Source organism: Pongo pygmaeus, chromosome X (assembly GCF_028885625.2).
Source record: "Pongo pygmaeus isolate AG05252 chromosome X, NHGRI_mPonPyg2-v2.0_pri, whole genome shotgun sequence".
Classification (NCBI taxonomy): domain Eukaryota; kingdom Metazoa; phylum Chordata; class Mammalia; order Primates; family Hominidae; genus Pongo; species Pongo pygmaeus.
In genome coordinates this window covers 143,230,810-143,256,204 of record NC_072396.2, presented here as the reverse complement: position 1 = coordinate 143,256,204, position 25,395 = coordinate 143,230,810, and the positions used below count along the sequence as shown (strand labels likewise).

At 37.7% G+C, this 25,395-nt stretch overlaps 1 protein-coding gene across 8 annotated transcripts in view; it reads left to right on the top strand.

Annotated features, from left to right (window-relative positions):
* FGF13 (fibroblast growth factor 13) overlaps nucleotides 1-22,798 on the top strand; it is a 610,237-nt gene extending 587,439 nt beyond the window's left edge. For all 8 annotated transcript variants that reach the window (XM_063660864.1, XM_063660862.1, XM_063660866.1 and 5 more), the window contains 2 exons: nucleotides 18,611-18,809; nucleotides 21,406-22,798. In XM_063660864.1, the coding sequence (XP_063516934.1) occupies nucleotides 18,611-18,809; nucleotides 21,406-21,542 (336 nt within the window). In that variant the 3' untranslated portion in view covers nucleotides 21,543-22,798. The remainder of the gene's footprint in view (nucleotides 1-18,610; nucleotides 18,810-21,405) is intronic.
* Nucleotides 22,799-25,395: the final 2,597 nt, after the last annotated feature.

Below are 25,395 nucleotides of genomic sequence, written 5' to 3'. Positions count from 1 at the left end.
AGTGTAATTTATAATGTAATCACTTTTATTCCATTTTTAATTAATTTTTAATTAAAAATTTATTAACTTTTTATTTAATTTTAATAATTAATTACTAATAATTAACTTAATCATTCTTTTTTTCTTTCTCCTTCACTATGCTTCCTTTCAAATCATTTCCTTCTCTAAACAACATTGGAAACGTGGCACTGAAGTGATAGATTTTTGTATCCCATTGTACTTAATTAGCAAGTTGTGGCATGTATTTGGTTAATGTCTCTCTTTCTAAAAAAATTATTATCTTTGTTCTGGTAAATTGAAGAGAAATTGTGGTCCACGGCAAAAAGAATGAACCATGAACCCATCTGTACTATATGTGCTCAGCCTGAGATGCCACATTCTACAAAGAGCAATTTAAGCATGAGTGATATCAGGTGTTAAGCCCCCATGAAACATCAGAGATAAATACTAGGTCCCTGGCTAACCTGCTTTTGATGTTTTAATGTTCAATCTGTAATCTGCAATGTATTTTAATTAAATCATCAAAATTACAGAATTTTCTTTGGAAAGATGTATTCTTCATTTGTTTGGTCCAATACAAGGAGTTGGCATTTCTGATATGTTGAGAAGATTTCACTTTCATATATTACTAGGATAAGTCCTTAAAATTTACTAGCCATCAGGATTTGCTGCTTTTAATGATTAATTACATGTTGGCACACTTTTCAAAGGTATTCTCTTTAGCTGTTTCCTTTCATCTTGGCCTACCTTTTTTGTGAATACCCTTTCATGTTTAGCTCAAAAGAGTATTCATAAAGGTTTATTTTGTTTCTTTGGGTAGAGATGCTGATTTATAATTTTAATGCAGTTCATAACAGCAGTGAAAATTAAAGTCCTGAGAACTGTACCTCAGTAGGGTCCTAAATATTTTATGACAGGTCTAATTGTTTAATAATTATGCAAAGACCTTAAGAATTTGGAATAATTTGTCCCTTCACTGTACCAGGCTACCAGGATTCATCTATCCCTTAATTTAGTAAATTTTTATGTCAGGAATAGAGTACCATGTACTGTTCCAAACACTGGAGTACAGCAATGAGCAAAACATAATCCTTGTCCACAGGGAGCTCATATTATAGAGCGGGTAGACAGACTTTAAACAAATAAAGATATAGTTTTCTTTGGAGAATAAACAAGAAGGGTTAGAGGGATAGAGAGTGCGGAGAGATAAGGGTTTCTCTTTCATATAGGATGATCAGGGAAAGTCTCTCTGTTGAGGTGGTATTTGAAGGATGAGAGGGGAAGGTTCAGGCGGATATCTGGAGGAAAATTATTCAAGGCAGAGGTGTAAGCCAGTTCAAAGAGTCAGAGGTGGGGATATGCTTAGCATATTAAAGGGACAAGCTTGGAAGCCAGTGTGACATATAAAGTGAAAAAAGAGGACAAATGATACATAAGAGCAAAGATGTAGTAGTGGTCAGATCACAGATGATCTCATAGGCCAAGTCAGGGACTTTGTCTCTGACTCTGAGTGAAATGAAAAGCTATTGGGAGGTGTAGAGTAGAAGAATGACATGATCTGCTTTATATTGTAAATTAATGTTATACTACATGTATAGTTTACATGGTACTAGTGGCCAACTGACAGTGAATTAGGGAATGCTATCAAGGAGTCCACAATTTTCCCTCCACCCCATGTGGCCTCACTGGCTTTGCTTTGTTCCACAGAAAAAGAATGAACCTCAGATTTTAACAAAACATTGTGGACATTTGCTCTGTAGGTCAGAATGGAATTGGCAAGAAAGTATAATTAGCTCAGCCCATCCCATCTACACTGTACAAAGAAAATAATGAGTACACTCATTTAACTCAGCTATCAGCAGTGCAGCAAAAACAACTCCCACTGAAGTGAGTCAGGAGCATCTTCATAAACCAAGGCAAGCATATTACGCCCTAAATGATGGCTCAGTGGCCTCAAGGAAATAAAGTACCTTCCTAAGCACCTAATTTACTACCAGGCTGTGACTCAGGCTCAGGAAAAATCGAATCTATTATTATGTATTCAGAATATAGTGAGCAACTGTGGCTAAATATTGAGAATACTTAAAAGAATGGAGAGTTAATATTGCTAAGAAAACAAATGTGTAGTCTGAAATTATTTTCACTGCTTATGTGTATGTCTGTCTTCCTGTCACTGCTGTTTACACACCCATCTCTTTGCTTTTTTGTTGGAGCTGTACACATAATTTGATGTGCTTGCGCAGAGTTAAACATCCTTATTCTAATGGCTTCATACCTGCTAAATTTGTCTACTCCTATTTCCTTCAAATGCTAGAAAATTAGTGAAGTCCCTGGCAACTAAGTATAGTCTGCGGAGCTTACCCCAAAGCTATGAGATTTGAAACTCTGTTAGTATTTACTCAGAGTCTTCATACTATCTTTTATTCTGGTTACTTGACTTATGGTTCCCCTGTTCCTTCCTCCTCCCTACGGTTTTCAGCAAATATCCAGCTTCTGTAAACATTCCTTCCGTAGATCTGAATTGCATAGAGTATAACTTCAGTGACACCAAAGTGTGTTTCGTAGCATGTTGTTTCTGATGATTGAAGCAATCTTACTGTGCAGAAAGGTGATTTAAAAATGGAGCCGCCTTATACAAAATTACAGCTAGATAAGAGGAATGAATTCTGGTGTTGTGCAGCAGTAAAGGGTGAATATGGTTAACTATAATTTATTATATAGTTTCAAAAAGCTAGAAGAGAGGATTTTTGAATGGTCACAACACAAAGAAATGATGAATGTTTAAGGTGATGGATATGCTAATTATCCTGATATGATCATTACACCTTGTATACGTGTATCGAAACATCACTGTGTATCCTATTAATATGTACAATTATTATGTGTAAACTAAAAAGAGAAAGAAAAAATTGAATCTTAATATCTTATATTGGCATAGAATGTAGTGTATTGTTTATAGTTCACTATGATTAATTGACTCATATTTGGCTAGTCATAGCATGTACAACTTGTATGTTCTTGTAGGTACTGTCGTGGTGGCAACTTGGGTCATTCTGAAGTGTGATTCTGAAAGATCTGGTTTTAGGTTTCAACATAAGCTATTTCAATTTTAATCTATTCCTTGATCTAGGATAATCACATTTTTTTTTTTAGAGATTGGTAAGCAATTAGCTGCTGCTGCTTCTGATGATAATAGAATACTTAACTATAACATGAATTTACCAAATGAATCCTTTTGGAATGGAATAAATGCTCAAGCAGGTTATTCTAGTAGGAAGAGATTCATGCAAAGTAGTGTTATATCTTGCTTGGCCAGTGTAGACTATAGAACTCAGTTTTGATCTGTTGTCTTCTTGCTGTAAGAATACACTTTAGGATACTTCACGAGTTCAGGCTGAGACCTGGGAAGTGCTCTTTGGACAACTGTCTAGAGAAGGCACATGCTATTCCAAAAGTGCTAAGCACCATGGTTGTCAGAATCTAGTTTAGGAAAACTAGTGCACGTGATAGGCACTTAAGAATTCTTTGTTGAATTGAATAAGTAAACTCTTCATTAAATGGCATATAGAAAAAATGGTCTTCATAAGTCAGCCAGAGGTGATACCACACATTCTGCTAAACAACAAACATTATATGAAGATGTTCAGAGGAGTTCTGACTGTCTAGGGAAATCATGCATTGTGATTCTTTTTACATAAACCACTTTCTTTCTGGAACCAGAACTTATACCTGCTTTACCTAGAGAACAGAATAGAATAGCTAGGCTCATCTGAAAACGTTTTATTTGAATGTCTTCTTTCCTGAACAACTGGCATTTGAGAGTCAATCAAAGAACAAGTCTATGTCTCCTTTCCGCAGTAGTGAGCTTCAAAGCAGAGCAAATGGATCCATGACAGGGCCGGGGAGGGAAGAATCAGATGTGGAGTGCATGCAACCCTACCCCCAGAGATATAACTTGGGCAGGAGAGGAAAAGAATGTATATCTGGTACACCCTGTCTCCCTTACAGTTATCACCTTTCCATCAACTGACTGTGTTTATTTTAGTTGGAAGTCAGCATTTAACCAGTTCTGCCTGAAGCTTAGTTGAGGGAGTTTGATTCTGAGAACTGTGTTGTCACTGAAGGGCAATATTCACTTTCTCTTGGGGAAGGAGTGTTGTTTGTATCCTCCTGATGTTGAGGGATATAGTAGCTGTCATCATGTAATGACATACCAAATGTATTTTATCTGAGAGTTTAAAAATTAGAAGCAATCCAATTGCTGATGTGATTCATGAATAGATGATGCAACTTATAATGACTTGGTGATAACAATTTATTTGTATACCAATCACATGCACTCAGAAGAACCTGTGCATGAAATCAATGTGAGCGCTAAGACTAAATGCAAATATATTGTGGACATTTAAAGTTTTAGCCCCCTTGATTATCTTTAAGGTAATATATACAACATATTTGCCAATATAGATTTTTCTTCACCAGCCATCTGGTAAAAATTAGTATGAGATAAATAATTTAGCTTCCTTCTGTTCAGATACAACTTCATTATCCTCTTCCTTGATGCTGTGAAAAGTCTTCAGAAATAATCAATGGTAAAGTGCATTTGCATTCCTGTCAAAGCTGAGCCTGGAGGTTTCTGACATGCTGACGTTTGATTCTTTTTCTCTGTGTGCTGTGAAAAGGAGAGGTGCCTATTATTATCAAGTGGCCCCAAAGAATTGCGTGCATAGTGGCAGCCTCGCACAAGTGCACTGCCTGCTAAATCACAGTGTGAGGAAGCATGACATGAGACAACTGGGATGTTCGAGAACTGCAAGTCATTTTTCAGGATTTAAAAAAATAATACTGCAGAACATAAGAAAGAGATTTAGGAGGAATTAGTTACATACTCCTTGTGACCTAATGATTCTCTCTCTACCCACACAGAATATGTTACCCTTGAAGCACAGTAATTGGTTTGTAGGCGATATTTTTCCATTCATAAGAAAAAAATATCTCCTACTTTTCATCCTGGACTTACTTCTCCAATCTGGCTTGAGTTGAGGAATCTTATGCTAGAGTTGTAGGAGAGCAGGTGCCAGATTGTGGAGGGCCTTGAACGCCCGGCCAGGGAGTTTAGATTTTATCCTGTAGGCAGCAGAGAGCCATTAAAAGATTTTGAGCAGGAGGAATGTAAAAAATAGGACTTGATTTGGATGCACGCTTAGTATAAAAGTGCAATGATAAGATATATTAAGGGAGTGTTACGGTTCTGTTCACAGCATGAATATAACTGTAGGATTCATCTCTACTAGCTGACTAGTTCAGTTTTTATAGCATGCAAATTTTCAGAGCCAGCTGTAAGAGGTTGATGGTAAAAGAACAAAGTAAAAATTGATCATGTGAATGTAATTGTAAGGAGGGATTTTTAAATGATCAAGATCACTGGTAACACAGAATAATAATCATTTTAAAGGGTGACTGTAGAATTATTTGTTATTTTGTTTGAGTTATCTGAAACCACTTCTATGCTATATAATTACCTTAAGTTTTAAGTGCTCCCTGCAGGGATAATTTGTGTATTTTGCATTCTCATGCAAATACTTTAACAGTCTACATTGTTGAAAATAGAACTGAACATTATTTCAGATAGGTAATGGTTGTACAAAGCTTATGAAGTATTCATCATTTTTATATATTCTCATAGTTTATATTACTGTGTTGTGTTTTCAGCTACAGTGATACTTAGGTAACAAATATTTGAAAATTTAAATTGCATATTTTGATAAAGAACTGTAATTTGCCAATTTCAAAATTTAGTGTCATCAAAATCCTTTTAAAATATTAATATAAAATGTTGCGGTATTTCAGGAAATACAAGGCGAGCCAAATTTAGTTTAAGCTACTAGGGGCTCATTTATGAATTGTAGCTAGATACGTGGCCAAACACTCCTGTAAAGCATTGCATTTTTAGGATTCAGGCTTCACCGCAGTGGTTTCTGCAGAGCCATAATATAAGATGATAATCACAAACAGCATCACAGGCGATGGCAGTTTAGTCATAAATAGGAAACCGTTGTCTTGTTCACTGCAACATAGCTACACATCTAAGCATTATATATCCCTTGTGAAGATGTGATTCACTTTATGATGGTGACATTCATATTTCAAAGTGTCTTGTTTTAATGAGCTTTCACAGGATTTGTTTGCACCAATCTTGAACTTCTCAAGAGTCCTGGGTTTCCTTTTTTGTTTGTTTGTTTTTTTCCCAGAGATGGATGTGCATTGAGCATAGGAAAATCTCCAGGAAGAAATATGTTTACTCCTCTATTTGGCTTCTCTATAGATACTAACTTTACAGAAGAACTTTACTTACCTTGGGCAGCCTATCGGATTTCACCCTGAACTCTGAGCACAGCTGGGAGTTTGGACAGTAAAGAGATGTCTTCTCCAGCAAAGGGGAGGCAACTTACTTTCCAGCCTTCCCCATTAAACATTCACGGGTGAGGTTGGTGGATATTTCTCAAAGTCCACAGGTTTATAGAATTGGGGAAAGCAAATGGCCCATTTTTTTTAACTTTCTGTGTTTTCACTCTCTGTTGTCTTTCTCCGCTTTGTATTTCTGTGTTTCCCTCTGTCTCTCTCATGTATGTATGCATGTGAGTGCACACATACACACACACGAATCTGACTAAATAATTTATGTATCTCCTTATATGTGTTACCTGCATCTGTACCTGAAAAGGCAGAAGCCTAATTTCAGTAAAGGTGCTCTAGAGTCATTTCCTGAATACCTCTAGAGTAGAGTTCACTGGAAATAAAAAACCCAACATGTGCCCAAACTCAGTTGTGAATATTTTTGCAATAGAAGAGTGAACTTTTCATGCCATGATCTAGGAGAATGTTAAGTGGACAGATTTATATAAGATAAATGGAGTGCTGCTGCCCATTGTAATGGAAAAAGAAGTGGCCTAGGGGATAGGCTGCCTGGCTTGGCTTCTGCTCTGTGTCAGACCTTTTCCTACCCTCTGGAACTCAGGATCAGTTGGAGCTCCTGGATCTTCAGTGTCTTGCAGCCCCAGAAATATCACATGCCAGTACCAGCTACCGTAAACAGATTCCAGCTTCCTCTAGAAGGAGCTGCTTCCCTGCACTGGATTAGTTCTCCAGCAGAAAGTGTTAATGCCAGGTTCCAGTGTATTAGCATCTCTGGTTTCATTTCTTTGACTCTAAAACAAGCTCTTTAGAGAATTTTTTAAAAGTCTACCAAAACCCATTATAATCATTACTTTTGTTATCATTACTTTTGTTAAACTGTCCCTTACCTGTCACTTGAATGCCATAACTATTCAAGCAGTTGTAGAAAACTTTAAATGTAGGCACTGCTTAAACATAAAGTACTGTTATATTTTTCATTATTGTTATTAGTAACCTACATTATGAAAGTAGAACTAGTAAAACAGTGGTTTGGAACAAAAGAAGTGAGATAATAACATTGTAGTTTTGTAGCATAGTAATTAAAGTGAGATGTGTAAATGTCATCTGGCCTATTAATATGGAATTATTTCACAAATCCCTTTATTATCATGTGGTCTCACTGATACACATTATAGTAATTCTAGTATTAGATTCTTAGAATATTTTAAGCCCTAAATCAAAGGCTCATGCATTGTCATCCTTGAAAAGGAATCACTACTGTAAGCATTTCTCACACATACAATTAATGTGTAGCATTAGCCCCTCACAGAAATGGAAAGGTGCTTTTCTTCTCTGTTTTTATTGACAACCACCAGTTTTTATACCAATTTCAAGTTGCAGGGTGGGGAGAATACTACATTTTCTTATATATCACACAAATGGAAAGTTAAAGGAAGGGAAGAGATCTGGTAGTTGTTGAGCATTTCCACTTAGGCTAACTGCTTCCCCATGCCTTCTGTGATCTTCCCTATGAAGCACATGATGCTGTCCCCATCTTGCAGATGCAGGATCAGAAAACACACGAATTGCCTACAGTCAGAAAACTGGGAAGTGGAAGAGGCAACTTTGAGCTGAGCTCTTCAAAAGGGCCAGGGCACACAAATAGGAGGGAGGGCTGAGCCTTCAGCAAACGTTGAAGTTGCACATTTAGAAGGGAGTTATTACAGCTATTGTCTACCCAGTGACTACTCTGTGGGTGAAAAGGTGCACTTGCAATTGTGTTTATTTTAAAAATGACTTGTTAAGGGCACCATTGCTGTGATTTTCTCACCTGTGAGGTGGGAGGAACTCTCCTCTCAGGCCAGAGGGAAGTAATTACTGAGAGGTGCCTTCAAGAGTAAAGCAGATTGTTATATATTTCAAAGGGGGCTATCACAGTGCCTGGGACACAGTAGGCTTTCATTAAATCCTAGATTAGAATTAATTCTTCTATTTGGGTCTCAAATGAATAAATTGGCTCCCTCCATTCAGATTCGTGACAAATGACTGCCACTAGCATCCTCTCATGTAGCTCCTTTCAAGGGGATGATGAGTAGAAATGGACTCTTCATAAAAAAGATTCCTCTTTAGCACTTGTTATCCTCAGCAGTCATTTGCAGATGTAATGTGATGCAGCAGTTTAATAGTCCTCTGCAGCACCATTCTCATCCATTCAAATCCTTGGTTTATAGATGAGGCCTTTGCAGCTTGCCCTGTGACACCAGCTTTTATGTTTTGCAGCAGAAAGAATGCATTGGTGACTTCCATTTGAGCAGTTGCTGTTGTCTAGCACTACTTTCCTACTTGTTCAAGAAAGTCTCCTTTCAAAGTTTTTGAAGAAGCAGACTCCTAATTACTGTGACACTTTTCTTCAGAGACAAACCCTGCCAAATGTAACAGAGCTGCTATCCAATGTGTGTCAAAAGTATGATTCTCAAAAATTCCTGGCCAGGTGCGGTGGCTCACACCTGTAATCCCAGCACTTTGGGAGGCCAAGGCAGGCGGATCACCTGAGGTCAGGAGTTCGGGACCAGCCTGGCCAACATGGTAAAACCCCATCTCTACTAAAAAAAATACAAAAATTAGCCAGGTGTGGTGGCCCTTGCCTGTAATCCCAGCTACTTGGAAGGCTGAGGCAGGAGAATCCCTTGAACCCGGGAGATGGAGGTTGCAGCGAGCCAAGATCATGCCATTGTACTCCAGCCTGGGCAACAGAACGAGACTCCATCTCAAAAAAGAAAAGAAAAGAAAAAAAAAAATCCTGAGGTACAAGAATATAATATGCACCCACCTTGGTATCATTTTATTTTTAATAGGCCTTGCCAGAGCTTTTCAATTCATCTAGGAGGAGAAAGGACCTTTGTCTTGTGCATGACAGTTGGTTGGATCTCTGTGAAAATTTTTCAGAGCTCCTAAGCTTTGAATTTTTAGTCAAGTGCTTGCAACAGCTATTTAAAAAGACTTGTTCTCCTGATAACATGTACTTCAGAACTCATATTCTTGCAGCTGGATTTAGATCCCACTCTGAAGTCAGTACAGGGAAGAGGACTGCCACAAATTAGAAAGCTTCATAGTAGCAGAGACTATGTATCCAGTAGGCACAAATTAATTACAGAGAATGGCTGAAAGACTAGAAGGTTTATTTTTAGAAATCATATCTGATATTTGATTCACCTTTCAAAACACATAGATCAACCCTGCCATTAAAAAAACCAATATACTGAATTAATACACATAATAAGCAGGTTAATAGGGGGGTTTTCAGGGGGTTATTCACCTTAGAGAAGTGTTCTTCACTTGAAAAAAAAATTCCACAGACTTCTGTTAAACAGTGAGATGCCCTAATATTTTAATAGTTTTAAAATATACAGCAGTTCACACAGTCTCTCTAGAACATATTTTATGTAAAATGAATTACACCCTCTGCCACCTAATTGGATTGCCTAAACAATCTGTATTCTTCTGCAAGGTTAAGGTCAGACTAACACAGTCTTGGGCCAGTCACACAGTCTTGAAGACATATGGCCTATCTCTCTTCTTTGTCACGAGTCTCAACAAGCTACTTCCATGTCAAAATGTATTTGCTGACCAGGCTTGCAGGAGAGTGAGGTGTTTGGATCATGTAATTTTTATATCACGACAAAAATAACCCATCTTAGCCTCTGGAAGGGATGTATTGTATTTGTTTGTTCTCATTCTTTAACTTCTAGCTTATTTCAGTGTGTTTTATAAAACATTGTTTTGGAAGAATGGAGAGCCTGGATAATCCATTGTATGACATTGCTTTACAGAAATATATGAAAATCCAGAACAATTCAGTATAGAGGACTAAATGAACTCCAGGGCTGAAATATGTTCATATCTGAGTCCTAGTTCTGTTTTCAACAGGCCATTGGTTGACAGGTTCCTGAATATTTTTCTTATTTTTGTTTGTGAAGAACTAAGGAGAAAAAGCAACACTGTGCTGACATATTTTGTGGGGTCAACATAAGGTAAATTAAAATATCTATGAAATATCTAGGAATATAGAAAGTCTTGGTAAAGAATTCAGTGTAACCATATGAGGCAAAATAGTCCCAATGTGCATACTCTTAATTCCAATTTGCATTTCTTTAGAAATGGTTGCTAATTAACCTGTGTATTTTTAAGTCATTTTGTGGCATGGTATTTCATGAAGCCCTTTTATTTAAGCACTGCATCTCTTTAGTGCTATGGCTTGGATTACTGCAGCCATTTCAGCCTATTGCAGACAGAAATGAAAAATGAAAGGAGGCAAAACAGTTCTCTGAGAACCAAGCTTGGAGGAGAATGCTGAACACAAAGTGTAATTCATGTACAGTCCTAATTTTTGACAGAATTTATAATCTTCCATGTTAATAAAACATATAGCCAGGCCTTTTTTTTGTAAATTGATTCCATAGTGAAAAAGAATCTTGAAAAGTGGATTTATTTATTTGGCCTTGATTTCTGGGCCTATATTATCAGAAGCAATCCCACATTTCATGTTTATGGAGCTTTACAATATTCAGAGCTTCTTTCACCCTAGATCATCTCGTTGCATCCTCATACGACAACCAGTAAGATCAGCAGAACTGGTAGATTTTTTTCACCATTTTACAAAAATCAGTCTAGTAGAATTTAATTGAAACACTTAACTATTTACAGACAAAAAGACCAGGAGTATAAGGTTCTTGCCTATGTCAGGATTATTAGGAATTTCTTTATTTTTGCTTAAGTATTGTTTTGCTTTTATTATTCTCTATTCTCTTCCTCCTTTTCTCCCTCCCTCCCTCCCTGCTTCCCTCCCTCACTCTCTCCCCCTTTTCTCCATACCTCCCCTCCTTCCCCTTTCTCTCATCCTTTCCAGTTTTGAAATTGAATTTACCTCTAGGCCACTTTCCTCCTTTGATCGCCTACTTTTTCTGCCCTCATAGGCAAGTTTCTGACTTGCCTGTATCTACTTTAAAATAGTCCTCTATTCATTGGAAAATGTAGTGCCACATTTAACCCTTTTTTGGATTTACACAAGGGAGCTTCCAAAGTTTCTTCATATATTCTATTTTTAATTTATTTGTTTCACTAGGTATGTATTGATAATTTACTGTATGCCAGACCTTATGTTAGGAGCTGCCCTCAAGTATCTAATAGTCCAGCAGATATTTGAGTGAGCAATCCATATTCTGTTTATCGTGAATTAATAATTTTGCTTAGCTACAGTGCACTGGGTGAGTATTGATTCCCTCTTCCTCAATCTCTCCCTTCCCATGCTTTGATCTCAGTAATAATGAAGTTCGTTCACATCAAATATACCCTGGAAGAGAACATCAAAGCCCTAAATATAATAATTAGTCCTGGATTTTGAAATCACTGGTGGAGGGGAAGCCTGTATAGAGAATATAGGTAGTTACATTGTCACCCCTATGGGCATGATTTATGTTTTAAGATTCTATTGTTTCAAGTTTTTTTTTTTTCTTTTTATTATTATTATTATTATTATTATTATTATACTTTAGGCTCTATGGTACATGTGCGCAACGTGCAGGTAAGTTACATATGTATACATGTGCCATGCTGGTGTGCTGCACCCACCAACTCGTCATCTAGCATTAGGTATATCTCCCAATGCTATCCCTCCCCCCTCCCCCCACCCCACAACAGTCCCCGAAGTGTGATGTTCCCCTTCCTGTGTCCATGTGTTCTCATTGTTCAATTCCCACCTATGAGTGAGAATATGCGGTGTTTGGTTTTTTGTTCTTGCGATAGTTTACTGAGAATGATGATTTCCAATTTCATCCATGTCCCTACAAAGGACATGAACTCATCATTTTTTATGGCTGCATAGTATTCCATGGTGTATATGTGCCACATTTTCTTAATCCAGTCTATCATTGTTGGACATTTGGGTTGGTTCCAAGTCTTTGCTATTGTGAATTATGCAGCCAAAAAACACATGAAAAAATGCTCACCATCACTGGCCATCAGAGAAATGCAAATCAAAACCACAATGAGATACCATCTCACACCAGTTAGAATGGCAATCATTCAAAAGTCAGGAAACAACAGGTGCTGGAGAGGATGTGGAGAAATAAGAACACTTTTACACTGTTGGTGGGACTGTAAACTAGTTCAACCCTTGTGGAAGTCAGTGTGGCGATTCCTCAAGGATCTAGAACTAGAAATTCCATTTGACCCAGCCATCCCATTACTGGGTATATACCCAAAGGACTATAAATCATGCTCCTATAAAGACACATGCACACGTATGTTTATTGTTTCAAGTTTTTTAACAGAGTTGAAAGTCTAATTTTAATCTGCATATTAATTTCGTTAGGCTGGGGAATAATTGGTGCACACAAGTCAAACCTGCTTAAATAACCTAACTTTTAATCTGGAAAATTAATTATCATCAGAACATGGCTCAGAATTAGAAGAGTGACCCTTGCTATTGGCAGTAATTGTTCAATTAATTGGATGGTCAGGCTACTGAAAATGTGACTGGAAGAGAGGAGAAGAAGAGAGAGGTGGGAATGTAGAAGGAAAAGGTAGATTAGTTAAAATAGGTTTATAAAACCTACTGAAAAGAGGAAACTGTGTTTCTAGGTTCATTATGAAACATTCTTTAAATGCCTACTCATAATATCTATCAACTGTTTTTCTTTCTGTGTTCTATGGTTCTTGCTTTAAAAAATGTTACATGTGAATTAAATAGAATATATTGAGACACATTAATCTATACCAGGATGTGTGCACTTGGCAACACTGCCATCACAGGCTTTGTTCGCCAGGCTGAGGACTTAGTGTTCCCATTTTATGTATGGACAACTTCAGTACACTCTGTTGTTCTCTCTAGATCCAAGGGAATCAGTGCAGCCCATGTAAAAAAAAAATGTTTTTGAGAGAAATGTGTTAAAGGGAAACATTTACAGTCTGCATGGCAATCCTCAAAGCCTCCCATCCTGCTGAGATACGGACTCACATGAAACAGTGCCACCCTATCAGTTGCACTATAGCTGAAAATACAAGAGCAGGGTGAAAAAAAATTATGAAAAACCTGTTATTAAGGCCTGTGTTTGCCAAATTACTTATTTTCATCAGGAAGGCATTTAGTCTTGGTGTGTATCTTTTGGTATTGGAGATGTGTTTAAGACGCTGAAACAACATAAATGTTATACAGATATTTTAGCTCTCATCATTTTGGTATGGCTACTGAAGATATAGCTACACACCATCTGCTGACTGACATGGTCCTTACTTGGCTCAATTCAGGGAAGCCATCATCACAGCCCACTCTTCTATTAACCTGGCTCCAGCTCCGGGAGGCCAAAGAGATACTACACTCTGTCCATACTTTGCCCTCAGTGCCAGGGGCAAGCCAGGCCACTATTGCTTCTTCTGACTGTAACAGAGAATAACAATTTATATTGCTCCCAAGCCTTTGTTCGAGGGAAAAAATGTTTTCTGGCACACCCTTGGGTCTTGCAGTTATTTGCATATATTCAACGTAACTGGTTGCACTAATGTATTCTTCACTTGCCTCTCAAAGTCTGTGTGGAGGTCTTAATATGCCCTGAGAAGGGCAGCTGATCATTAACATGTGTGGCTGTAACAATTCCCCAATATGTTATATGGATGTGATGTTTAGGGTTCAAATGTTTTATTCTTGTCAGTGATATTTCAACCTCCAAAGAATTATTTCCTCCTTAATCATGTGAGTACGTTGGTAAAAAGGAGTATTAGATTTTGCTCCTGGATCCACCTGTTCTCTGACTGTAGATTCCTCATTCCTCATCCAAAATATTATCATTATACTCTAATGATACTAACTGATATGAATTTTTTTTTTTTTAATTGAGATGGAGTCTTGCTCTGTTACCCAGGCTGGAGTGCAGTGGTGCAATCTCGGCTCACTGCAACCTCTGCCTCCCGGGTTCAAGTGATTCTCCTGCCTCAGCCTCCTGAGTAGCTGGGACTACAGGTGCCCACCACCATGCCCGGCTAATTTTTTTTGTATTTTTGGTAGAGACAGGGTTTCACCGTATTAGCCAGGATGCTCTTGATCTCCTGACCTCATGATCCAACTGCCTCACCCTCCCAAAGTGCTGGGATTACAGGCATGAGCCACCATGAATTTCTTAAATAAAAGGTTCAGTATTCACTGAGAAGAAACAAACATTGAACTGCAAGAGAAATAGACATGATTATACAGAGGAAAGATATTAGAGACAGACTGATTATTTCATTAACTAAAAAGTTGTTATTTTTCTGAAAAAACATATGCAAAACATATATTTCTTTTCAGAGAAATCAACACATAAAAGGTTATAAGACTTAAAGCATCTTTTATTTTGTACTCATGTCAAGTAATTTCTCAGTGACTATGCAGGGAATGCATGACATCTTTTTAACTCATTCATGCATTAATGACAATAGCAGACATTTATCTAGTGCCTGTTAAATCCAGAACACAGTGATTGCTGCCTTTATTTAGTGCCTCTCATGTGTCAAGAGCGCTATGGTACCTTCTTCCAGTGCACTAGTGAGCATCTCCAGATCAGTCAAAGTAGATTGGTTCCTTGGCATACATCTACTTAGTCTCCTCTGAACAGGGATTTCGTGGGTTGGGACAAATCCAATTTCTATTATTCATATGAATCACTGCAGAGACATAGGGGTGAAACTGTATCCTTTTGGTAGACCTGCCTGTGTTGGGTGGGATGCTCACATTTTTCCACATTTGATAAAAATCAAGCCTCTTCTGCCTACTCAACACTGGATAAAATGACAGTGTCATACACAGAGAACAGAACACTCCTTTGGTTGCTTCAACATTCTTTTCTTGGCCTCATTTTTCTCCCTCTCTACTGAGTTTTTGAGTCCAAATTTAGTGGCGATGACTAAGAAATTGCCAGGATGTGACAGAGCATTCAGTTCATTGAGTCCTTCCTTGCCATTTTTCAATAGTTGTAACAATTGCCAAGATTTTCTCCTGATGTTGTAGGTGCCATGTTATTCTTAACACATACTAAATTACACTTGCAGAATCTGTCCATGCAGTGACAGTCTCATTTTACATACAGCTAATTTCATGATATGGTATTAAGGAAATTCCCTGCAGACTTTTTACTAGTTGATAATTCTGAGTCCTAGAATTTCCAATATTTAAATCTGAATCTCTGAAATTCAAATTACATAAACAATAATCAAGTGGTCTGCCATGTGCTAATGTGTCATTTTTGTTGGGGGAAGGTAGATTGGGGAAAAAATAAGACAAGCTCCCTACCATCTGGAGCTAATCATACAGTTGTGTGAGTCACAGGGCCATGCTAGAGATGTAGATAGAGTTTATGGGAGCACAGATAACAGGTGTAATCAGTTCTGATTGGGAGAGATTATATGTGATTCTGGAAACAGTCATATTTGAGCTACGCCTTGGAGGATTAGAGGAAAGCCAGTAGGTAGAGAAACAAAGGAATGACATTCTAAGCAAAGGAAATGAATGGCATCAGTAAAGCGCAAAGGCAGACATGGTTCTGTGGTGAATGACACTGGAAGATGACGCTGGAAGGCATGGTAGTGACTGAATTGTGGAGAATTTTTAAATGTTACATCAAGTTGTTTGTTGTTTTTACTATAGGCAAGGTGAAATCATCAAAATTTCCCAAGGAAGGGAACTTTGCTTTAGGAAAGCAAACCTGCCATCTGAAGAGAAGAAACCAGTTAGGATGTTATGACAGCAGTCCAGTGAAGAGGTAATAAGGCGAAAGTAGAGCAGTGGCATTGGGAATGGAAGGTGAAGGTCATGGATCACGGACTAGAGGGCACAGGAGTGAAATGAAAGGCCCTCTGAAGTGTTAAGTGAGCAACTGCCAGGATGGTGGATTCCAATTACTAAGACAGGGAACACAGGAAAAGTAGAGGAAGTGTGGCTCTGTGCTTCAAATATTATTCTTCCCTGTTTTCTGTATTGAAAAGCTCGGCGAAAATGATACCCTCTCTGTGAATCCCTCCTTAGTCCCTCAGTCAGAATTAAGTCTGGCTTTTTCTGTTTTCATACAGCACCTCCTGTAAGCCTCCCTTTCTTTCCTTATGGTAGCACACATTGTATCTATGACATTTGTGTACATGCTTGATGCCTACAAATATATGATAAGCTGTCTGAGGCCACATATTACTTACCTGTGAATATTTAGCACCAACGAACTACATAATGGATCCTTAGAAAATGTGTATTAAATGAATGAATGAATGCTGCTATCACACAAGACATTAAATGCAGCCCATTTTTGGGACCTGACTTAGAATATGCAATGATCCCATCTCACCATTCTGGAGTCAGCCATACATTGTTGATGTGGCTAATTGGTATCATTTGTCTTGATCATATGCATTTTTCACCAGATTTATTTTCAAATGGTTTGATTCTTTATGAAAGGAAAATCCATTCTCCAATGATGATTTTTTTCTGTACAGTGATTTAATTCCCGAAGAATTTCAGCAACGTTCTATGTACTTGTCCTCATCACTAAAGGAAATGTGGAGACTTCTAGTCAAATTTCTTGGTACTTTCTTGGCTTTCTCTATGTTGAGAAATCCTACAAAGAGGAGTTTTCACAGCCCATAAATAGAACATTTTGGTTCCTAACATGTGACAGTTGCCTTAGAAGTACATTGCTTCTTGAGTAGGTTGAATTTGTGTGAATCCTCTGAAGATCTATCGAGTGTGCCCCTAGGCTGAAATAACCCCAAAAGATACTTCAGTTCGTGCATTTTGGGAGCCAGATTGGGAAGGTGGGGGGAGATTAGGCAGATTACTGTGTGAAACACTGTTTGTAGAATCCCAGAAAAAAGGAAAGGAAATTGTTTGAGTGCTTAAATTTCAGAGAAAAGCTGCCTTGCCTGAGGAATATATCCCTCTTTGCTGAAGTGACTGAGAGGGCTTCAGATGTTGCTGCTCAGCTAGTGTGTATTGCTTAAAATGGTATCCAATATGAAAATAAAGGAAGGTAGAACCATGGAGACATTGTTTTTAAAAGACTAGTGCCCCAGAAAGCTTGCAATATTTGTTTGTATACATGTTTTTGGTGATAGTACCAAGTGTTTTTCCTGATAACATCTCAGCAAATTAGCAAAAATCTGATAGTTTAATTGGTGCCTCTATGACATGTAGCTCAGTTAGCATTTTCCTAATAATCTTCCACTCCAAGTAGGCCCTTTGCTACTCTATGGATTACTTATAGATTCAAATCTACTATTCATTTCATTTAGCTTAGAAATTATCATTTTTAATGGCTGTTTATTGTACACATAGACACGTGTACACTCAAACACACAAAAGGTTTTTTGTTGGTGGTGGTTTTTTTGTTTGTTTGTTTCCTTGAAATGGTCTATTGAGGGCAGGAGCCCTTCATTTGAAAAATCCAGTCTAAAGTAAAAATGGCCAAATGCATGACAAGAAAACCATATTCCTGAGTTCACAGTCCACTGGGCTGCTCTATCATGTCTGCTAGTAAAATTGCTGTAAATTCCTTGCTTTTGTATTGATTTGCGCATGTAAATGTTACTGTAAGGCAAGGATGGGGTGAGGGGGGAATTTTTCTTTCTGTCTCAAGTCAAGGTCCAATGATCCAAAAAAAATCAATTTGGTTTACCTAAAAGTAAAAGGTAGGCTTTCTTTGTAGCATTCTTTTAGAAATATAGGCAGAAAGCATTGTAACACAGATTTCAGCCTGAGGCAATTGACAACCGTAGTGTATAATAACTCAAGAATCCATGAAAATTAAGTACAAGGACCGAATGTTTATTTTCTCATATTGAACCCTGAAGGGAACAAAGCTCCATGTGTCAGTTTTATGCTTGTCTTTTCAATCCTTGGCTCTTGTAGTTGTCCAATATATTTCACTTATGTGGCTTGTTCTAATGTTCCCATTACCTATTACAAAGAGAGCTAATCATTGATCAATAGCACTTTCACTTATGACTTTTTCTAAAGCATCATGTGAAATGTTATATAGTCTGATGGTTTCCAATGATGATAGTTTATACTATTAAAATAGAGCACCAGTCACACAAGCTTTTACAAAGTGTGTCTTAATCTCCTAAAAGGCAATACCACATGATTCTACAGGAAATTCATAGCTATAACCACTGAACTTTTGTTTATTTACTTTTGTTGCAGGAACTTTTCACACCTGAGTGCAAATTCAAAGAATCAGTGTTTGAAAATTATTACGTGACATATTCATCAATGATATACCGTCAGCAGCAGTCAGGCCGAGGGTGGTATCTGGGTCTGAACAAAGAAGGAGAGATCATGAAAGGCAACCACGTGAAGAAGAACAAGCCTGCAGCTCATTTTCTGCCCAAACCACTGAAAGGTACATTTGATATTGTGGGAACTATGGATTATGCTACTAAATATACTTATTTATTAAATTTCAATAAACCACTGAAAGGTAAACTTGATATTGTGGGAACTGTGGATTATGCTACTAAATATTTATTTATTAAATTTCAATAGTTGTGGGGGTTTTTGGTTACATAGTTGTGGAGGTTTTTGTAGTTTCAATAGTTGTGGGGGTTTTTGGTTACAGGTGGTTTTTGGTTACATAGACAAGCTATTTAGTGGTGACTTCTGAAATTTTGGTGCACTCATCACCCAAGCAGTATACACTGTACCCAGTATGTAGTGTTTTATCCCTCACACCACTCCCAACCTTCCCCCCAACCAAGTTCCCAAAGTCCATTATATCATGCTTATGCTTTATGTCTTCATAGCTTAGCTCCCACTTAAGTGAGAACATACAATATTTGGCTTTCCGTTCCTGAGTTACCTCACTTCGAATAATGGCCTCCAGGTCCATCCAAGTTGCTGCAGAAGACATCATATCATTCCTTTTTATGGCTGAGTAGTGTTCCATGGTGTATATATAACACATTTTTTATCCACTCGTTGATTGATGGGCACTTAAGTTGGTTCCATATTTTTGCAATTGTTCATTGTGCTGCTATAAACATACCTGTGCAGTTGTGTTTTTCATATGATGACTTATTTTCCTTTCAGTAGCTACCCAGGAGTGAGATTGCTGGATCCAATGCTACTTTTAGTTCTTTAAGGATTCTCCATACTGTTTTCCATAGTGGTTGTACTAATTTACATTCTCGCCAGCAGTGTAAAAGTGTTCCCTTTCACCACATCCATGCCAACAGCTGTTGTTTTTTGACATTTTAATTATAGCCATTCTTGCAGCAGTAAGGTGGTATCTCATTGTGGTTTTAATTTGCATTTCCCTAATGATTAGTGATGTTGAACATTTAGAAATAGTAATTTAAAGCAGTCCTTAATAATACTTTTGAAAGTGAAACAGTTGTTCCACATTAAGACATTTATTTAAAAAACTTACATTTTGTAACACTCAAAAACATTTGCTCTCCTGATTTTAATTTTTCCATAGTGCATGTACATATAGTGACACTTTACTTATGTGGAAGTAACTTACATGCTAACTCAGGACATCCAAGATCCCCAAATTATGCTAAAATGTTGCCTGGGCAGAAACATAGGTGTTAAAAATGTGTGTACGCGGCCGGGCACGGTGGCTCACGCCTGTAATCCCAGCACTTTGGGAGGCCGAGGCGGGCAGATCACGAGGTCCGGAGAATGGCGTGAACCTGGGAGGCGGAGCTTACAGTGAGCTGAGATCGCGCCACTGGACTACAGCCTGGGCGACAGAGTGAGACTCCGTCTCAAAAAACAAAAGAAAAAAAAAATGTGTGTACACTTAACACTTACCAGAAAGCTCCTTGGGTCCTCTCTAAGGGCACAACATATTATTTCAGCAAATTTTGCTTATAGTTTTCCCATCATTAATAGCAGATTAATAGCAAAGTAGAAAGGGTGAGGGACAAGAATAGGCTATGGAAGATAGGGATATAAGAAATAGTGAGCTATGGTAGAGAAGAGACAGAAAATGCAGGCAAAGCAGAGGAAGACCAAAGAGATCACTAGCCTGAGGTTAGAATAGGGGTTTAGAGTAGAGGCAGACACTGTGCAATTCAAATAAGCATAGCACTGTGTTTTACAGCACATTTTTTGGAGCCAGACTACCTAGATTCAAGGCCCAACTTCACTTTTTGCTAACTGGATGGTCTTGAACAGGTTATTTACCTGTGTATGCCTCAAGTTCATCTGTATAATATAGATAAGAGTACTTATAAGATTCTCATAGGGACTAAATGGGATAATGCATGCAAAGAACTTAGAGTAGTATCTAATGTTATAAGTGTTCCATAACTATAAGCTATTATGTTTATTCATAGCAGAATAATAATAAATTTTACCATTTACTGTACCAAGAATTATCCAATACTTAGACTCTTAAAGTGTTTCATTTTAAAGTATGATAGAAATCAGTGTTTTAAAATGTTTTAAATTTTAGTATTTGCCTTGTACAGTATGCTATAGATCATATTTAGACTTCTAAGAAGTTTATTAAATGCATTTTTTATTAATCCTCTCTTACATAACCATATGTGATTGAAGTTAGGCATTAAAATTCTTTACACACTACTACACCAAGGCTAAATTTTTGCTTAATCTGAACCTGTCCACTCTCTACTGAGTCCTTGAAAGCAGTGTTTTTCATGTCTGGCTTAAGGCACAGAAGCCTAGTAACCAAAAGAAAAGTTGAGGACCAGTGGGGTATGCCCATTTGTTTAATGTATTTTTTTCTCTTTTTCCTTTTCTGAATTTAATTTATAATTGACATAAAAAATTGTACATATTATGAACAAGATATTTTGAAATATGTAGACATTGTGGAATAGCTAAATCAAGCTAATTAATATATGCATTACCTCACATACTTATCATTTAGGTGTGTAGAATAGAACACCTACAAACTATTCTTAGAAATTTTCCCAATTGGTATACCCATTTGAAGGCCTTTTACACCATCTTTGTGTGCTTTTCAGTGGCCATGTACAAGGAGCCATCACTGCACGATCTCACGGAGTTCTCCCGATCTGGAAGCGGGACCCCAACCAAGAGCAGAAGTGTCTCTGGCGTGCTGAATGGAGGCAAATCCATGAGCCACAATGAATCAACGTAGCCAGTGAGGGCAAAAGAAGGGCTCTGTAACAGAACCTTACCTCCAGGTGCTGTTGAATTCTTCTAGCAGTCCTTCACCCAAAAGTTCAAATTTGTCAGTGACATTTACCAAACAAACAGGCAGAGTTCACTATTCTATCTGCCATTAGACCTTCTTATCATCCATACTAAAGCCCCATTATTTAGATTGAGCTTGTGCAAAAGAATGCCAAGCATTTTAGTGAACTAAATCTGGGAGAAGGACTGCCAAATTTTCTCATGATCTCACCTATACTTTGGGGATGATAATCCAAAAATATTTCACAGCACTAATGCTGATCAAAATTTGCTCTCCCACCAAGAAAATGTAAAAGACCACAATTCTTCTTCAAAAACAAACAAAACAAAACATAACAAAATTAACTGCTTAAATGTTTTGTCGGGGCAAACAAAATTATGTGAATTGTGTTGTTTTCTTGGCTTGATGTTTTCTATCTACGCTTGATTCACATGTACTCTTTTCTTTGGCATAGTGCAACTTTATGATTTCTGAAATTCAATGGTTCTATTGACTTTTTGCGTCACTTAATCCAAATCAACCAAATTCAGGGTTGAATCTGAATTGGCTTCTCAGGCTCAAGGTAACAGTGTTCTTGTGGTTTTACCAATTGTTTTTCTGTTTTTAGATTTGTAGTATTCTGGTCAAGTTATTGTGCCGTACTTTGTGCGTAGAAATTGAGTTGTATTGTCAACCCCAGTCAGTAAAGATAACTTCAAAAAATTATCCTCAAGTGTAGATTTCTCTTAATTCCATTTGTGTATCATGTTAAACTATTGTTGTGGCTTCTTGTGTAAAGACAGGAACTGTGGAACTGTGATGTTGTCTTTTGTGTTGTTAAAATAAGAAATGTCTTATCTGTATGAGTCCTCCTGTCATTGTATTTGGCACATGAATATTGTGTACAAGGAATTGTTAAGACTGGTTTTCCCTCAACAACATATATTATACTTGCTACTGGAAAAGTGTTTAAGACTTAGCTAGGTTTCCATTTAGATCTTCATATCTGTTGCATGGAAGAAAGTTGGGTTCTTGGCATAGAGTTGCATGATATGTAAGATTTTGTGCATTCATAATTGTTAAAAATCTGTGTTCCAAAAGTGGACATAGCATGTACAGGCAGTTTTCTGTCCTGTGCACAAAAAGTTTAAAAAAAGTTGTTTAATATTTGTTGTTGTATACCCAAATACGCACCGAATAAACTCTTTATATTCATTCAATGAATAATCTTCCAACATGTATTTATTGAGCGTCCATTATGTGCCAGTAACTGAAGTAGCAACTGGAAGTAAACATTGTATAATGTAGATAAGGTCACTGTCCTCAGATAATCTACAGTCTAGAGATAGATTCATATTAACATGAACACTTTAAAGTGTGTTTATTTTACTAGTTACTGTACTTGGACTTCAGATTGGTACAAAGGAATTCACATTCCCATTCAGTAGTCAAATCATACAAATGAGACCTTTGTGCTAGTATTTTCTCTGCCACTCACAGTGTCATTTCCCCTCTCTGTTGCTTATTTCTCTCCTCTCTAGAGGGAATACACAGGACTAAATATCTAGTGTCCTTTCTACCTTTGAGAACTGAAGGAAAATGTAAAATTTTTTTAATGTTGATGACTTTTCTCTAGCTCCCCAAAGCTGCATTGTCTGGCAGTGAACACTTTGAGAGCAGTCAATACAGATGGTCTCTGACTTACAATAGTTCAACTTACTTACATTTTTTGGGGGGGCTTTACAGTGGTACAGAAGCAATAGGCATTTAGTAGAACTCATACTTTAAGCACCCATACAACCATTTTGCTTTTTATTTCCAGTACAGTATTAAATAAATGACATGAGATAGTCAACACTTTATTACAAAATATGCTTTGTAGTACATGATTTTGTCCAACTGTAAGATAATATAAGCGTTCTAAGCACATTTAAAGTAGGCTAGGCTAAGCTATGATGTTTGCTAGGTTAGGTGTATTAAATGCATTTTCAACTTAAGATGGGTTTATTGGTATGTGACCCCATCGTAAGTGAAGATCATCTGTATATGGAGGGAAGAATTGTGAAATACATAAAACGTAATTGACTAGTGCTTTTCAGAGCATCTGCAAATAAAATTACTGGGGCCCCAAACAGCCTGCTTTTGCAAGGAGGGGAGACTCCTCATTTCTAAGCTGTTTGGACCAGATTCAGCATGAGCTCCTATCCCTGCCCACCCCAGCCCAGTCTAGTCACCTTGTGATTTCATGAGATAAGTCCTCCTCATCCTGCCTGAGCTCTAAACACACCTACATGAGCTAAGCCCACCTGCCTATCTTGGATGCAGGATCCTTTGTACCATGTTTTAAAAATCAGGAGACTCTCACTCAACCACCTCTCCCTATTAACTCTTACTAATTTTCAATCAGTAGGGAAAAGTAGTGCATTGTCTCCCTCTTTCTCTAAGAACTTTAAAGTTTGGTCACTGACTACTTCAGTTGCTGGTCTTGCTTTTTCTGTTGTTCAGAAATAGTGTAGGTCTGCTGGTAATAAGCAAATTAGCACTATGTGGGTCTCAGGGATGCCTGCATTAGTAGGATGGAGTCAAAATGCCCAGGAAGAATCCTTTACCCCCAGCATTCTTTATTGTTTTAAACAGACGGTGGTGTTAAAATAAATTAATAAGTAAATAGTCCTCAAACCTTCCTACGAGTGATGATATCAATACTTTCACACATCTTCATTACACACACACATACACACACACCCTTTCCCACCCCATCCCCTCATGCACACCCTTTAGTAGCATTCCTCCTGGCAGAAAATATTAGTCCTGCCACATAACTGATGAAAGAAAAAAAAGACTCTTTAGTCAAATAGTTGTGGGAAACACTTCAAATACTATTGGGTCTCAGGTATTAGCTCACATCAGAATCACCTGGAAGGCTTGTAAGACTCAGGTCACTGGACTTCACCTTCAGAGTTTCTGATTGAGTGAGTCTTGTGTGGGCCCAAAACTTGGCATTTCTAACAAGTTTCCAGGTGATGCTGAGGCTGTTGATCCTTGGGACTTTGAGAACCACTGGTATTAGTTCATTCTCACGCTGCTATAAAGATACTACCTGAGACTGGGTAATTTATAAAGGAAAGAGGTTTAATTGACTCGCAGTTCTGCATGGCTGGGGAGGCCTCAGGAAACTTACAATCATGGCAGAAGATGAAGGGGAAGCAAGGACCTTTTTCATATGGCAGCAGGAGAGAGAATGGGAAAGCGCCACTTATCAATCAGATTTAGTGAGAACTTCCTCACTATATGAGACAGCATGGGGAAACCCCCCCGAGGATCCAATCACCTCCCACCAGGTCCCTCCCTCAACACATTGGGATTACAATTCTAAATGAGATTTAGGTGGGGACACAGAGCCAAACCGTATCACACTGGCATACACTATTCCTTTCTTCAGGATTAGTGTGCATTAGCAGATTAATTTCTGAAAAGTCTTGTGTTAGAGAAATCTGTTTAACTTCTACAAATGCTGAGACAAACTTATTGGGCCACAAAGCCACATTTTCATGGAGCGTCTGTTAACATTGCAGTAGAGTGGTAGTCCTCAAGCTTTTTATGTGTACCTGAATCACCTGTGATGTTTTATATGCTTCTTTTGTTTTAAGCTTGGCCTGGGAATCTCCTGAATATGATACCTACTGTTCTATGCCACAGCACTTCATGTCAGTGTTCTATGGCATAGCACTTAATGTCAGTTTTCCACCCCATCTGTGAACGTATATTCAATCATTACACTGTATTTAGCCTGAGATTGAATATGGAAAAGAAAACA